This window comes from Enhydra lutris, unplaced genomic scaffold (genome assembly GCF_002288905.1).
Source record: "Enhydra lutris kenyoni isolate GAN:26980312 unplaced genomic scaffold, ASM228890v2 scaffoldscaffold88, whole genome shotgun sequence".
In the NCBI taxonomy this organism is placed as follows: domain Eukaryota; kingdom Metazoa; phylum Chordata; class Mammalia; order Carnivora; family Mustelidae; genus Enhydra; species Enhydra lutris.
Genome location: NW_019154172.1, coordinates 3,896,050 through 3,912,938, shown reverse-complemented (window position 1 = coordinate 3,912,938; position 16,889 = coordinate 3,896,050). Strand labels below are relative to the sequence as shown.

Genomic DNA, 16,889 nt, shown 5'->3' with positions numbered 1-16,889 from the left:
GATCACAAGTAGACAGAGAGGCAGGCAGAGGGAGAGAGAGAAGCAGGCCCCCTGCTGAGCAGAGAGCCCGATGTGGGGCTCGATCCCAGGACCCTGGGATCATGACCCAAGCCGAAGGCAGAGGCTTTAACCCACTGAGCCACCCAGGTGCCCCACAACCTTAGTAAGTTTAAAGACAAGAAAGCCAAGACTTAAATAAATTAAATCCGTCCAAGGTCAAAAAGTGGTATAGCTGAGATTTAAACCCAAGTCTGTCTTCATTTTTTAAAAATATTTTATTTATTTATTTGACAGAGAGAGATCACAAGTAGACAGAGAGGCAGGCAGGAAGCAGGCTCCCTGCTGAACAGAGAGCCTAATGTGGGGCTCGATCCCAGGACCCTTGATCCCAGGACCCTGAGATCATGACCTGAGCTGAAGGCAAAGGCTTTAACCCACTGAGCCACCCAGGTGCCCCTCTGTCTTCATTCTTAATCACTGTACCTCTTACTGCTATGTGAGCCTCAGGGTAGTTATGACTTGCCCAAGACCACACAGCTAATAAATGGCAGACCTGGGGTTTCAATATAGGCCTATGTGCTTACCAGACCTACACAATTTATAGTCTGTAGTCACTTAACTAGATGAGGATTGCAGGAGGCTAGAAGACATCTCCAGGGAGAGAATCACAGAAAACATTCCGAATATCTTATAACTTTGCCTTCCAGGAACTCAACTGTATAAGGTCTCGGACAATCCGAGAATCTTTCTCTCACCATTCCTGAGCAGTCCATATCCTAGGGAACTCAAAGAGAGCCAGACGTAATTTGACACTGAACTTTATTTGTTCTGACCATCTGATACGCTGTCCACACTACTAGGAAACAGAGACAATGTCCTATGCAGAAGACCAGAGACGTGCCAAGATAAACATTGTGCCCAGGCCACAAGAACAGCCCTGAAGAACAAGTTCTGTGGCTGCTGGTCAACTGCCCATCAGGTCTCCTCTCCTCTCAGCACAAAACAGGTGCAGATTCTTCAAATGGCCATCAGAGCCACAGCTTGGAGACCAATAACAGACTTTGGTATCCAAAGTCTTGATGACAAAGAAATATACGTTATTCAGTCATTGGTGGAGAATCTAATTCGCTCTACTACTGGTCAGAACCACCTCACCAGGTGACCCAGAGATGGAAATTGGAACTTTCCAGTAAATATCAGGCAAGGGCTGGCAAACTGATTCCACCAGAGAAGCCCTACCAGGAATGACTTCAGTGGCCCCAGAAACATTTTCCTAGGAGCTATTTGTGCCACACAACCAATGATAAGCAGATAAGGGCTTGCTCCCCAGAGACCTCCTGCCACCCACTTTGGCTTCTCCATCAATGCAGACGTGACTAGGGTCTCTGGGGTGTTTAGACCCCCATGGAGCTGCTGCTTCCCGAAGCCGGTGAAAGGGTTTCCCACCATCAAGAGGAAATCATCTCCCTTCTCTCTGGTTTCTAGAAGGTGACCCTAAGAAGGGCTCTTGAGTGTGTGAGACCCGAGAGAGGAGAAAACACCCCCCAGGGTATCCAACTCTCTCCACTGGCCATGACCAAAGCAACAAGACTCTTCTCTGCTATTCCAGCTCTAGCCACCTGGGGGCCCGTGGCTCCGGAGAATCAGGAGCCCTGCCCTGGCTTTGCTCCCAGGGAAGGCCTCGAGTTGGGAAACCCATGCCCCGAAGGCCTGGGGCAGCTCCATTTCACAGGCACCTGAGGGCGGGCCAGGGCACCATGAAGTCTCAGGTTTCAGGGGGATGGCAGTTGCCCATCTAAAGACTTCTCTGTTCCTTGGAATTGTACAGAATGTCTCTTGTGGCTTTTCCTCCTCCCTCCTTTTTTCCTGTTGACTCTCCCCATCCGGCTCTCTGAATCACCAGACTCCACAGGAAAGCAGCAGATGTTGACTTTACTTTTTGAAGCCAACGTCAGCTCCCTTCTGTGGAGTGGGGAGCAGACAGGAAGGTGAGAGGCAGGGAATGGAGGAGGATCTGCCCTCACCCTTTCCAAATGTGAGGGAGGATTGTAGGGGGAATCTAAAAGATACCAGGGAACCTGGGCAAAAAAATTATTGATTCCTGGGGATAAGGAAAAAGGGGCACCCAACCAAGGCCTCAGGGTTGACTGTGGCAGCGGGATCCTGAGAAGGGAAGCACAGGGGGAGAGTGTTTCTGTTTTGGGTGCCAGCCCTTGTCTTCTGAGGTAAGGCCTCATCTCATGCCAGCAGCATCCTCATGACTCAAAAGTCAAGTCAGGCTGCAGGTCTGGGGAGACAGTCTAGAGGCTCTTCTTGTCCAGCTGAGCCCCCAAACCTCAGCTCTCACTCAAGTCTTTTGGAGAAGCTGCCAAGAGGACTTTCTAGGGCTTTATTCTACGTTCATTGCTCTAACTTCTCTTCTCTTTTTTCTTCCTCTGGGATTTTCTTTCGGGCAAAGAAGCCAAGCTGTAGAGGAAGAGAGAAGAGTCATCACCCAATGTCTTCCTTGGGGACCTTGCCAAGGGCCCTCAGACATATCTGAAATCTTCACTTTTGTTCTGCTCCCAAAAATGAGATTCTAGTTTATTTTATTTGGCTTAGTTTCATTCAGCCAACATTTGTAGAGTATAGTGGAAGAGATCCGGGCAGAACACCCATAGCCTACTTAGCTCGCCAGCACAAATCCAGTTCTCCCTGCCATATTCCAGGAGCCCTCAACTCACAGGTGTCATGTCCCATACTTACCACCAAAGCTGTGCTTACCTTCCAAAGACAGAAGACAAGGAGAGCAAGCAGGAGCAGCCCTCCCAGGACACTGCCAATGAGGATCCATAGGGAGATGAGGACAGGGCGCGTCTGAATCACCTCCAGCAGGCTCTGTATAGGGAGGAGAGCTGTTTGGTACTGATATCCTTTCTCCCAGCTAGCCTCACCTCACATATGAGGGTGAAATAGAAGCCTCGAAATAGAATAAAAAGAAAGAAACTGAGGCAGGAATAAAGGGAGTGGGACCCCAGTGTCCTGATTTATCCCTTCTGACTCCCCAGCTGCTGCCTTATGAGGATATCTCTGTTCTAAAAAAGCCCCCAGGTGCCCTTGCTGCATTCCCACCCTCACTCTTTCCATGGCTCTCAAACTCAGGATCCTGTCCCACCTCACTCCAACGAGAGGCTTCTGTCAGCTGTAGGACACTGCCCTCCTTAGCTCCCAGCTCAAAGGTGCTGACCACTGTCAGAGACTTGAATTTGGCCTGTGGAAGACATTGAAAATGAGCCATCATAGGTGGTGTGGTCTTAGAACCCCAATAGCAAAGATGAGGCTGGTAGGCATAACTTCCAGCATCTTTTAGACGAGAAGAAAAGGCTGAAGATCAATGGAGAAAGAGAGGAAGGGTAATAGAGGGATGAGCCCCTGGCCCTTCATATATGTGTTCGCCCTACCCAGTATTATTTAGCTCCCCTTTCTTTGGCTAACCCCTGCCCTTTCTTCAGGTTGAAGTTTAGAGTTCATCCCCTCTGGGAATTAGGAAGTGTTTCCTTCTAACCTCCGTCACCCTGGATTAGGTCATGATATTCTGTTTACATCTCTGTCTTTCACCACTGGATTAGAAGATCCTTGAAGTCAAGAGCTCTGTCTCATAAACATCTGTGTCTCTAGTGCCTAGTGCCTAACACACTCTCAAGTACACACTGGTTTCTCAATAAAGCTTTATTGAAAAAATAAATGAATGAATGAAAAATGGATACCAAAGAGTGATAGAGAACCAGACTTGGAGAAGGATGGTGTCTCAGACTTAACTTTCCCATAAAATATGCCTACATCCCAGGGATCTTGTGCTATTCACAGTAAATCACCCCTCATAGCTGTTATAGCTGTTATAATTAATAGCTGTTATAATTAAGATGTCATTTCCCTACTTAGAAACTCACACTGACTCCTGACTGCCTATCACATTGAGTTGAATTTCATCTCCCTAGCTTTGGAGAACTTTCATAACCTAGATCCGTTTCAGTTCTACAGTCTTGCCTCCCAGTACCCTCCAATACCTATCATGCACGTAATATCAACTATCCATTCATTCATTTAAGAGACATGTATTGGGCCACTATAATGAGTTAGGCATGGTGCTAAGTGTTGGGGATATTCTCCTCAGTGTCTGCCTAATACAGGTCCTTTTACATAGTAGGCTCTTGATAGATTATTAATAACAAAATATTTTTTATTTAAGTTTTTAAAAACAAAAAATTAATTAATTAATTGGCTAAATTTTGGTATCCTATAAATGTTGGTTATTGATATAACACAAGGGATGATAAACAGAGGAAAATATAGGGACAATAACTAGTTTTAATGAATCCATCTCATTATTCATTTGTTCTTTACAACCCCATGAAGTAGGTATTATCTTCCCCACTCTAGAGATGGAGAGAAAGAATGAGAGAGATAAAATAACTTGCTTAAGGTCCAACAGCTCGTGAGAGACAAAGGTGGAACTTGAACATGAGTCTTTTCCAAAGACTAGGCTGAAGTTCCAGGAAGGAGTGGAAGAGAAGAGTGGAAGAAAAGATTTACCCTCCGGAAAAATTCATTGTGAACCAGCCTCAGTAGTCCAACAGAGACCTCAGTCCCCTTTGCCAGTCGCCCAAGATGGCACCTCACGACCTGACAGCGAGTGTTCGTCCCATTCTGCCGGAAGAGAGAACCAGATAAAGATCTTGGGGTGGAAAAACCACCTACTCCCCACTCCCCTGTCCCAAGTCTCTGAAGTCTACCACTCCCCACTGCATTCCCACTCTGAACATCTTCTTCACCTTCTTGTGATTCATACCAGTCTGCTTGTGTGCTGAAACTCCTCTGGGTGCGCAGTGGGCCTTGGGGGCTTGGTCAGGTTCTGTACCGTGCAGCTTGCCTACAGGGAGATGCAATTTGAGTGACCCTCTTTTTTTTTTTTCTTTTTTAAAGACTTTATTTATTTATTTGACAGAGAGAGACAGCGAGAGAGGGAACACAAGCAGAGGGAGTGGGAGAGGGAGAAGCAAGTTTCCTGCTGAGCAGGGAGCTGCACACGGGGTTCGATCCCAGGATCCCAGGATCATGACCCGAGCTGAAGGCAGACGCTTAATGACTGAGCCACCCAGGCGCTCCTTGAGTGACCCTCTTGATGGTGAGAGGCCAGCTACTCCAGGCTGAGCAGGAGCACACTCCCCACGTATACTCCCCACGTACGCCACATGTGTTAAAGAAAGGTCCCCCAGGGTGAGGGGTCCTGAGAGCAGTGGCCCAGCAGATAGAGGGACTGGGGAAATTCACCAGGTTGAGGTGGTAGGGTTCCATACACCCTTAGCCCAGACTTACATTGTTTGTGATGACTTGAGACAATGACAGGAAGTAATTGCCCCCATGGGCTACAGCTGGAAGGAGGGCTGAGATGACCAGGCCACTGACCACATAGCAGCCAAGGTTCTGAACCTATGAGGAGGGTTGGAAATGGGAAGAAGTGGGAGACAGAAGCTCCTTCCTCATCTGTTCCCCTTTCCCCTAGGTGCCACTGGAAAATGAAAAGAGACTCCTCCCCCTCCCCCTGCTCATGCAAGGTCCCTCCAGCTTCTCACCCTAAGAGTGGTTTTGAATTCGGGACCCACCAGGAGGGTCCCGTATGGGTGAACCTCATAGCGGTGCAGAGTGGACTCACTGCGTGGACACCAAGTCAGAAGAACACAGTCACAGCCATGACACAGACACAGGGGCACATGATCAGCCCATAGACACGGATTCAGGGAAGGCAGAACCAGCACATGGATAAAGAGATGGTGGTACATAAAGAAGATCGAAATGGGATATGACATGGACTTGGCACAAACTTGATGGCCACATCCCATACCCCTCACCCCACCTGCAATCCCCAGGGCCTAGAGCAAAGCCCTAAACCTAGGATACATAGGTATAACTATACCTAGGAAAGTAAGTTGCTTAAATATTTCAACTGGAGTGGGATTGAGGGCAAAAAGATGGAGCAGCCCCAAGGGTTTGGGGGAAACACCAAAACACATGGAAGAAAAGGAAGGAAACTTAGAGTATGAGTCTGGGGTCAGAATGGAGGGCTAGCAGGGAGATGAGCCATACCTGGAGAATAGAAGGTGGGGTTCATATTGAACGTGGGCTGAGGTCTGGGCTGTGTTATCTTGAAGGGTCCCATTTCTCTCCAGGCTATTGCTGTAGGGTTAGAGGGAGAGGCTCACGTCCTAGCCCCCTCTCATATACCCTTTCCCCCCAACAAGCCCCAACAGGAGAGACCTGGGAGGAAGTTCCCTTTGTTCTCACCTGGTGGCAGTCAGCCTCACAAGGACCTGGCTCAGGAGGGAAGAGCAGCTAAACTCAAACTCCAGCAGGAAGGTCACCTGGGGTCATATGGGGTCATGGTCTCTTCCTCTTCATGAGGCCAGCAGGGCAGGACAGCAGGGCACCAGGAGCTCTTGTGTACCCCTTCCCTAAATTCCCAGGCCCCGCAGATTCCAGCCCCTGCTGTCTCAGAGCTGCTCTCTCTTTCTCGTTCTGGGCCCCCACTCACCTTGGCTCCAGTCCGAAAGACAGGGTGCCCCACACTGCAGAGCCGGACATGGGGAGAAGGGGTGGTGCATTCCACCTTCACTGGGCTGTCCCTCTGAGAGCAGAAGAGTGGGGGTGGTGCCAGAGCTGAGGCTGCAGGGGCTCTCCTGCCCGCAGCCTCCAAACACTGAGCCTTTCTCTGGAGCCCTTCACAGCCCAGGTCAATACCTCAATCTCCATTCTCCTCCCACCCTGACTCCTCCCAAACCTCCTCTGCCCCAGGCACCTGAGGCATGAAACTGGCCAGGTGGAGGTTTCTAGAGAAGCTGAGACTCAGGCTAGTGTTGTAGGCATTTTCCTTCCTGTTCTCCAGGGTTGCTGACACCAGCACTTTCTGCCGATCCCCTCGAACCACGAATGGGTCCTTCCTAGGATAAGGGAGAGCCCAGGAGTTGAAAAGCTGTGAAAAGCATCACTTCTGCTTACCTGGGCAAGAAACAACCCTCTTGCTCCCTTCAAGTTCCTTCCCATCTGTCTCAGGTCACCCTGGTTGGGCTAGCTCATGTCTGTCTCACCTGGAGCCTTTGATGTCCATACTAGCCCGAAGCACCAGGTCTGTGACACATTCATTGTCAGGGCCACAGTCCTTTGAGAAGGGGACCTAAAGGGGAAAGAAGGGGGTGAGGACTGATAGGAAGGCAAGGAGAAAGGAATGGAATTGGGGCAAAGTGAAAAGAGAAGAGCGGAGGCCCAGGTCAAATTTTGCTGTGCTATCAGGTGTCCACCCTCCATGTCTCTCAAATTCACTGAGAGGGGCAGTGTTGGGACCCAGGGGTGGGGTGGGGCTTGGCACCGCTGACCAGCTTTCTTATGGAGGTGGGTGAGCCCTCATCCAGCACAGGCCCCGGCTTTGTGGTGTTGTCCAATGCAAAGGTCACAGTCAAGGCCAGTGGCCGGAGGTAATCGGAGGTATCCTGAGGAAAACCAGAGTAGAGGATCTTGGGGAGCCAGGTTTAGGTGTATAACCCTGGCCCCTGGCACAATGGGATGACTGAGCACCTTCTGTATGCTGGGTACTGTCCTAAGGTATCAATCTCATTACACGGGATTCTAACACAACTCCCTTGACGTAGTTATCATTAGTATCTCCTCCTCTGAGGCCAGGAAGCTGAGGTGTGCAGGCTGTGTGACTTGCCAGAGTTCACAGGCAGTAGAGGGCGGAGCTAGGCTTCAAACCCAGATCAGGCTGACCTTCCTCACTTTCCCGCCTTGGCCTTGGCTTTTGGGCCAGTCCAGCAGGAATTCCTCCTCCAGTCAGCCTTCCCCTGGCTCCCATGCCCTGTGGCTAACAAAGCATTACCCCCTCCTCACCAGCACGTGGAAGCGCAGCTGCTCACAAGTGACATTTCCCACACTGAGCCGGAGCCGCCGTGGGGACAGCCTCTGGCCAGAGCCGTCAAACACGGCGCGTGCCCCTGCTGTCCACTCATCCAGGGATGCTGTAAAGCGCAGATCTGGATGGGGCAGGTAGGAGCGAGGGTGAAGAGGGGTCCAGGGACCGAGGCAGGCTGGGTTGAGAGGTGCTTAGGATGCTTGGGTCACTCACAGAATCGGTGATCCCAGCGGCCGGGAGTGCGCGAGGTCACTTGGAAACAAAGGGCTGCAGATAGGCAGGCTGCCTCCTGGCCTCGCCGGCTGCAGTCCTTCTGAACCACACTGATGGCTGGCGGGGTCACCTCCAGGGAGGGGGCCAGGTGGACGATGGGCCGGGAGCTGGGAGCAGGGTGGGGAAGAAATGCTAGCCAAGAGGAAAGCCCTTTGAAAAAGGCAGTCCCCAGTATTGGCCTCCCAAAGGTCAAGGACAAGAACGAGGAGCTGGATGTACACGTGTCACCCTCCCCAGAATCTTCTGGCAGAAAGAGAATAGCTGACATTGAAGAAATGCTTGCCGTACGCTAAGCACCGCGTCAAGATCTTTACCCCACGGGGGCACTGGATCCTCAGAACAAGCCTATGAGGTAGGCACTGTGATTGTTCCCATTTTCAGAACTAGGAAATGGAGGAACAGAGTAAATTGGTCAAGAAATCCAAATCTAGGGTGCATGGGTGGCTCCGTGGGGTAGGTTAAGTGTCTACATTCAGATCAGGGCATCATCCCAGCAGGGAGCCTGCTCCTTCCCCTCCCTCTGCCCCTCCCCCCGGCTTGTGCTCTCCCTTGCTCACTCTCTCTGGCAAATAAATGAAATCTTTAAAAAAAAAAAAAAAAGAAAAGAAAAGAAAGAAATCCAAATCTCAGTCTGTGGCTCCCAAGCCCTTGCTTTTCACAGCTTATAGTCCTGGGCTGGGACGGCTCACCTGAGCAGGACGGCTGCCCCCTGCGCCCCCACAGCCACATCTACCAGGTCATCTCCATCCAGATCCAGCCGGCCATCCACACTGCGGCCAAAGTAGCTGAGGGTCTGTGGCATGGAGATGGCAGCAATCCTCTGAGAGGAAGAAAGGAGAAACTGAGCAGGGACACTCACGCCTGGGGACCCAGGCCACACACCTGGCACACAATAAGGAATAAGAGAATAAGAAGGGGGGGACGCCTGGGTGGCTCAGTTGGTTAAGCATCTGGCTTTGGCTCTAGTCATGGCCCCAAAGTCCTGGTATAGAGCCCTGCATCGGGCTCCCTTCTCAGTGGAGAGTCTGCTTCTTCCTCTGCCTCTCCCCCTCAAATAAATAAAATCTTAAAAGGAGAGAGAGAGAGAATAAGAAGGAATAAGAGAAACTAGCCTATGTCCAGGACTCCCTAGTACAGCAAACTGTATCCTACCCAACTACTGATAAAAAAAATACTTGTCCATTTTGGGTTGCAAGGTCAGGGAAACACCAATGAACGAGGAGCACACCCCCTACTCCTTCCTTCCACCCACTTCCCTGCTTTATCCGGACACTCCTGACCTGGGCGGGCCGGGGCCTAAGCCCACTCTGGGTGCCATGATACAGGTACAGTGCTCCATGATGCCCATCCTCCAGGGGCGCCCCCACAGCCACATCAGCAAAACCATCTTGGTTCAAATCAGGAAGGGCACCCATGGCAAAGCCAAACCGAGCATCCTGGGGGGGTTCTGGCTGAAGCGTTCCCTGGAGTGTTAGCAAGGACTGCTGGTGGAGGGAGAAGACAGAAGATGCTGACCTGGCCTGGTAGTCCCAGCCTCTCAGCCAGCCTGTGAATGGAAGAAACTTCCCTCCCTTCTCCCCTTCACGCCCTCCTCTGCAGACAAGTTCAAGGGGGACCCAGCAAGTCTCACCTGACCCACCAGATACACATAAACACGTCCTGTTTCCTTGTTCTGGGGTCCCAGGAACATGGGGGCACCCACAAGTAAGACATCGGTTGTTCCATCCCCATCCGTATCCAATGGGCAGAGCTCACTGCCAAAGTAGGAGCCAATCTGGGGAGCGGTGGGGAGTGGTGACCCCAGAGAAAAGACAAGGTGATTGTGGAAAATTGAGAGGTATCTGCCAGCCTGCCCTTCTCGTCCTCACACGCCTGACAGACTCTGCCAACCAGAATTCAACAGACTTTTCAGGCTCCTCTCTTAGCCCTTCCCTTTCCTCCCCCACAGCCTGAAGGTCCCTCAGGTTCCAAGTGTCCCACCCTCCCTTGGATGCCCTACCTGCTCCCCCTGCAGGCTCTGGGCAACCCTCACAGCCCCATCTTTCTTAAGCTGGAAGGCGATGACCTTTCCTCTATGTCTAAACCGAGGAGCCCCTGAGAGAAAGAGGCGGCGTCCACCCCGCAAAAGCATGGAGGAAACAGAGTAACCTAGAAGTGGGCAAGGAATCGGGGTGAAAGAGTAAAAAGATGGGGTCAGAGTAGGAGGGTTACCTAAAGGCACAGGAGGAGGTCCCAAGGAGATTAGCAGATGGGTGAGACACTGCTCTCACACCCCCCACTGGTGAAACATTTCCTCCTCACCCCCTCATCACCTGCAACCCTCCGCTACTCACCCAAGTAGGCTGCGTGGTTTTGCAAAGCAGGGGGGAACTCATCTTCCAGGGCTGTCCGTGGGGGAAAAAGGCGGTGACCGTCTTCAAGCCATAACACGGAGCCCCCCCAGTCATAGGCCCCCACCATTCCAAAGAGAATCCCATCCTGTTGGGCAGAAACAGATGGGGACTCTTGAAAAGACAACAGGAAATGAGGAGTAAAACCCCCAGGAGTGAGAAGTCACTAAGAGTATGCTGGGATCTGTTGGAAAGGCACGGAAGGGTCAGCATGGACACTGGTTAAAGGAGAAATCTAGAAGAGCCCTGGGGTGAAGTTGCCTGAGTCTCAGGTTGGGAGGAGTCAGATGTTGAGAGGGGTCACAGCAGGGTCAGAGTCTGTCCAACCTTTAGCCGATGAGTAGAGAAACCAATCTGAGACATTTCCAGGCCAAAAGAGCTTTCATTTTCTCCACGGGACCCTTGAGCATGAGAAAACATCAAGGCAGTATCAGGGAAGACATCTCCTCTGACTTACTGAACTCACCACAGAACCCCACCTACACCCAGCCTGCCCCCTCCCTATCCCTCATTTCTCCAGGGTAGTCATTACCCTCAAGGCCAAAAATCCGGTCTCCCAGTGCATCTACAATGTCAGTCAGTGCAGCTTCATCGGTGACATTGAAGAAGAATCTCTCATCTGGGTCACTGGCGATCGTCCTGATTTCCTGCAGGAAAGAGGTGGGGTCTCGCTGTCTCCGGAGGTAGTGGCCAAGGACCTGGGGACAGGAGATCCAGGTGGGGTCAGTTAGCTATGCGGAGGGAGATGTCAGAGCTGGCCCAAGAATGCAGTCAAAGTGAAGGAAGGGAAAGATGGCTGATCTTTGGGAAGTGCTTACTGCCCATCTTCTTCAAGTTCCCAGTCCTCAGTGTCACCACCCCCCGCCATCCCACCAGGTCCAGAGGACATTCTCACCGCGATCCCATAGCGGGTCACTCTTCTAGCCTCACAGGCCTTTAGTGCTGTAGGAAGCTCCTCCCCATCATGCGATTCTCCATCGGTGACAACCACCAGCAGCCGGGCAGCCTCTGGTCGACCCCCACGGGACGGACTGAACCCTTCTGTGCTGAGAAGAGAGAGAAAGTAGTGAGGTGTGATCACGTGTATGCAAACACACACACACACACACACACACACACACACACACACACACACTGTCAGCAGTTCACTGAAGTCCGGCATCGCCTTTTAGTCCATCTCCCTGACAGTGTCCGGCAAGGGGACTGGCATACAGTAAGGACTAAAACGTTTGAATGACATAGAACATATAGAGCGGCATATCCTCCACGCAAATAAGTACAAAATCCATTTACTCGTAGGTTCATTCAGCAACTATTCCATTGGAGAGAGGACACACTCAGAGAGTATGAATCATGTTTGGCAAGCAGGATAGGACATGAGTGGTGGAGAACCCAAAGGCAGAGAGTGCAGGGATAGGGAGAGTTCTGGCTACAGTGATAAATAAATCAGAAACATGGAAAGACACAAACCTAGACACTTTGAAGAATGTGATGAGAATGTGATGAGATGTGCCGTACTCCAGACCCTCCCCTAACCCTTCCAGGCCTTCCTCACTCTGGCTTCCCAGGCTCCCCTTCCCAATGCCTCACCAGGCCACCAGGATTGCTTGGGCAGTCTTTGTTTCTCGTCCCTCTCGTCGACTCAGGTTCCTCGCTGCCCTCACCACTTCTTCCTTGGTTCGGAAATCTCCCAGGGACCACTCATGCACAGGGCTCTCCCCATATTGTACAAGACCCACCTGAAAACAATGTGCGCCCTCACATGCAATGCATATACTGAGGGAGAAGACAGTATGTGAGGGCAGGGAGAGGGGCATTTGGATACTCCCAAAGACATTGCCTACATTCACCTCCACTCCTCCCCCATCCCTGCCATCTCTACCCCTACAAGGCCATCCATATTGCCGTCTCTTACCTGTATCTGCTCTGGGTCAATAAACAGTCTCCCTACCAGTCTTCGCAGGAAAGTCTGAACTTCAGACCAGGGGTAGATGCTGTTGGAGCCATCCAAGACGATGACAACATCCATGTAGGTGGGACAGCCTAGGAGGAAGGGGTTGCAATGAGGACCAGAGGGGTAGAAAGATATTGGGCATGGGGACAACAAGGGAAGAGGTCACAGGAGTGTACATTCCATTCAAACACGTTTTAGGCACTTCTGAACATGCAAGGAAGGTAGTGTGCTAGGCCCTGGGTCAATGTAGAAATGAGTAAAAGAGGAGACAGGCATGCATACAATTTACTAGAAGAAGAAAGAGAAGAAGTAGGAGAAGAGGGAGAAGAAGAGGAAGAAGAAGGAGAAGAAAGGAGGAGGAGGAGGAATTAAGGGCTAGGTAAAAACAGGGCACCACCAATGCTGTAGGACAACAGAGGGTCAGTTCTGATGGTAGGGAGTCAAAGGAGGTGTCAACAGAAGACGTTGGAGGAGAGGAGAATATAAGAAAAGGCATTTGCATGGAGAACACTTTAAACAAAAGGACAGGAGGTATAAAATAGATAACAAGGGGAGAATGGGGAGGGAAATGCCATGGCCAAGGTGCAGTGCGTGGAAGGATACGGTGAGAGTTGAGTTTTTGAAGTTGGTTAGATCTGTTCATGGAGTCTTGATGCCCTGGCAAAGAGTCTGAATTCTAATCGGTTAGGAAACATGGAACCTTAGGAAACAATGAGGAAAGTTACGCAGGCCCCCTGTCCAGCATCATACTCTGTTGCCCCAGCTTTTTCCCACCCTGCACCCGGTTCTGGGACTGAATCCTCAGGCCCTTCTTCTGCTTACGTTGTGCGGTGGGTGCCAGGCTTCCCTGGGGCCGGAATGAAGCATCTACACAGGCACATATCCCAGAACTGAAGACAGAGGAGCCACAAGCACGGGACCAGAGAGGGGCACAAGCCTGGGGGGTGGGGGGGGAGTGTTACCCCCAGGGCTTGGGAGCACACTCTCAGCACTGCCCCTAGGAACCAGGAGGCACTGGAACCACCCTCTGGGGTTCCCCTCCTTGCTTTCTAGGGTTTTAAACTTCTTGACCTTGACCCTCCACATGGATCAGATTCCCTTACCATGCTGCTCTTTTCTCTGCCAAAATCCTTCAGAGACCCCCACCACCACCCTTCCCTTAGCTCACCATGAATCCCCCATCATTGTCTGTCTCTAGTAGAGACATTCCCAGGTGCATATTCATAGCAGGATGAGATGAATTTCCCAGTGGATAGTCACCTGGTTGGATGGGGATGGAAGAGAATGAGATCATGGGGTCCCCTATGAGGTTCTTGAATTTAGGGCAATTTGGAAAGAGGATGAGATCAGGATCAAGTCAAAGACAAGGGAGTATGTAGGATATGGAGGTGAACATGAGGTGGCTACTAGCCTATCAGGTTAGGGGTTAGGAGGGGAAGAGTGAGGCATCTTCTTACCCAAGTGGCCTTTGGCACATGGAGCACTGTGGGAACCTCCTACAGGGCAGTGATAAACATCACCCCTTCTGTCACCTGAAGGCCCATCCCAGGGGGCACCCACCAGCATCCTGGAGGAGGACATGAGTATAAGCATTTTGTGAACATGACCTTTCAGACAGGCCGAAGGGAAAACGTGTAAGGGTAGCAAGACAATTCCAAAAGACCAGAGTCATTTAGATTCCCATCTGCCTTGCCTTCCCTTTAAGAGCTCTACCACAGTCCAATCCCACAGCCCTCTGGTTTCCTCCTCACCATCGACGTCCACCCCCGACATGTTGTAAGACGCTATATCCGAATTCAGCCTCAGGTGGCCCTGGGAATAGGCGTGGGCGATGCACATCCAGATTAAAGGGGGAGCACAGACCTGGGGGGCAGGGTCATAAGGATAGGAGGATGTGGTCAGAGAGACTAATAAATGCTGGGAGAGGTACAACCAGAGAGGAAGCACAGAGGGAACATTTTGATCTCAGTCTATCTCCCCGTTTCTTACTCAGATACTCAGAGCTCCAAGCAAGGATGATCTCCTTCCTGTGTTTGGGTCCAGATGTCTAACCTGTGGCCCTCTGCCATGCTGGTGCACAGCTGTATTTCCATTCCCATCCCTGAAATCTCATTCACAGACATGTCTGGAAGGGTCAGGTTCCTCTTTTCCACATCATTCCTCCTACACATTCTCCCCCAGAAGCTGCAAGAGTCAAAGAGGGAGAGGGCCTTTCTGCAGCCCAGAACTACTGTTCCTTCCAGATTCTCCCCAAACTTGGGAACTCAGGGAGGACAAGAGGAGGCTAGTGAGTACTGCTGGTCTCTCCTCTTTCTGTCTCTTCAGGACTCCCAGTGTCATTTTCACACTCTCAATCTCTTTCTGCACTGTCTAGTTCCCTGCATGATTCCAGCCCTGAAAACCTGACTGGTCATTAACTGGGTGGGGCCACTCTCCTGCCCACACACATGGTTTGCCAACCATCCTTACCAAGGGTCCCATCACCCCAAAGTTTCCCACAGCCCTCTTCTTTTTGAACTCATCCACCCTCCCAACTGCCCCCTGCTTACCTGACTTTCTTCCTTAACTTTTAGCCCACCCTAAAGACATCCTGTACTCTTGTCCTGGTTGATTCTCTCCCTGTCCCCACTCACACCAATCCTTTTAAAATCAGAGCTGGTATGGGGTACCTGGCAGGCTCAGTCAGTACAGCATGCTATCCTTAACCTCAGGGTTATGAGTTCAAGCCCCATGTTGGGCATAGAATTTACTTAAAAATAAAATTAAAGGGGCGCCTGGGTGGCTCAGTGGGTTAAGCCTCTGCCTTTGGCTCGGTTCATGGTCCCAGGGTCCTGGGATCAAGCCCCACGTCTGGCTCTCTGCTCAGCAGGGAGTCTGCTTCCCTTCCTCTCTCTCTGCCTGCCTCTCTGCCTATTTGTGATCTCTGTCAAATGAATGAATAAATTCTTTAAAAGAAAAATTAAAAAAAATTTTTTTAAAGATTTTGTTTATTTGACAGAGAGAGAAATCACAAGTAGGCAGAGAGGCAGGCAGAAAGAGAGAGGGGAGGAAGTAGGCTCCCTGCGAAGCAGAGAGCCCGATGCAGGGCTCGATCCCAGGACCCTGGGATCATGACCTGAGCGGAAGGCAGAGGCTTTAACCTACTGAGCCACCCAGGCGTCCCGAAAATAAAATAAAATTTTAAAAATGTAAAGAGGGTTGCCTGGGTGGCTCAGTGGGTTAAGCGTCTGCCTTTGGTTCAGGTCATGATCTTGGGGTCCTGGGATCGAGCCCTGCACCAGGCTCTCTGCTCAGCAAGGAGCCTGCTTCTCCCCCTGTCTCTGCCTGCCTCTCTGCCTGCTTGTGAACTCTCTGTGTCAAATAAATAAAGAAAATCTTTTTAAAAAATGTAAAGAAATCAGAGCTGGTATTTTAGGAAACAAAGATTATAGGGCACTGGTGAGGAAAAATTCCAAGCCTCTGGTCCCTCCCATGGTTCTTCCCTGCCCTGCTCTCTCCTTTCAAGCAACTAGCTCTCAGGCCACCCCCACCACCCATGGCTATAAGCTCTGTCTCAAACCACATTCCTCTTCAGAAAGGTGTTTTCTATGTGAGTCTTTTTGCATCCAGGAAACTGGCAGGGATGTATGACTAGCAACCGTAGCTCATTGGTTAGATAAACTGAGTTCTCACCAGAGTTAGTTATGCCTCGGGCTCCAGAGACCACCAAGGGTAGAAGGAAGTTGGGAGGAGAATAGGAATCAGACTAGCCACGTGGAAGGTCACATCATACTTCCTTTTGGTCCACTCACTCCTCCAGAGCTTAGGATAAAGATTTTAGATAATGGGACACAAATCTAACCCAAGGACCTGCCAGTCTCATTCCCGAAGCACTCATATGTGCGGGCATAAGAATGAAAACTTGCACAAACACACAAACATGCACACACACACACACACACACGACCCACAGAATCAAGTGTTAACTTATCACCTAACTCCAAAGATTTTAACCTTGACGTTCCCAATGCCAAACCACCCATACACCTTCCTTCCCCACCAGGAACCAAGTTAACCTTCCTCACCTGTCAGGAACATCACTGGCAAAAGCAGGTGAGGGATGAGGGCGAGTTCCATGCCTGTCTGTTCTCTGTCCGAGTGAGAAGTCCTCTGTGCCTCTGTCCCTCTCCTTTTCTGTTTTCTTTACTTTCCCTCCCATCCTGCCCCCTCCCACTGGCAGCTAAAAATAAAATGGGAGGAGTGATGGTGGGAACTCCTGGGAGCCCCAGACCAAGGAAAGGAGGACTGAGCGATCTTAGCTAATTTCTCTGCTCTGGTGCTGCCCCCTGGAGGC

At 50.9% G+C, this 16,889-nt stretch overlaps 1 protein-coding gene across 3 annotated transcripts; it reads right to left on the bottom strand.

Annotated features, from left to right (window-relative positions):
• Positions 1–802: 802 nt before the first annotated feature.
• On the bottom strand, positions 803–16,672 carry LOC111162005 (integrin subunit alpha 10). Of its 3 annotated transcripts, XM_022526135.1 has the most exons (30): positions 16,621–16,672; positions 14,308–14,419; positions 14,014–14,123; positions 13,725–13,816; positions 13,379–13,493; positions 12,518–12,645; positions 12,193–12,341; positions 11,498–11,648; positions 11,135–11,300; positions 10,930–11,003; positions 10,546–10,690; positions 10,212–10,360; positions 9,843–9,986; positions 9,493–9,696; positions 8,902–9,032; positions 8,153–8,319; positions 7,918–8,060; positions 7,407–7,520; positions 7,122–7,207; positions 6,833–6,974; positions 6,569–6,661; positions 6,322–6,398; positions 6,124–6,213; positions 5,613–5,691; positions 5,356–5,469; positions 4,829–4,909; positions 4,573–4,686; positions 3,155–3,250; positions 2,764–2,877; positions 803–2,466 (listed from the first exon to the last, which is right to left on the bottom strand). In XM_022526135.1, exons 1-30 carry the CDS (start codon positions 16,670–16,672, stop codon positions 2,401–2,403), a joined length of 3,498 nt encoding a protein of 1,165 aa, XP_022381843.1. In that variant the 3' UTR covers positions 803–2,400. The 3 variants fall into 3 exon arrangements, with proteins under 3 accessions (XP_022381843.1, XP_022381845.1, XP_022381844.1); XM_022526137.1 differs by lacking the exons at positions 13,379–13,493; positions 13,725–13,816; positions 14,014–14,123; positions 14,308–14,419; XM_022526136.1 differs by lacking the exons at positions 13,379–13,493; positions 13,725–13,816; positions 14,014–14,123; positions 16,621–16,672 and having other exon boundaries at positions 14,308–14,417.
• Positions 16,673–16,889: the final 217 nt, after the last annotated feature.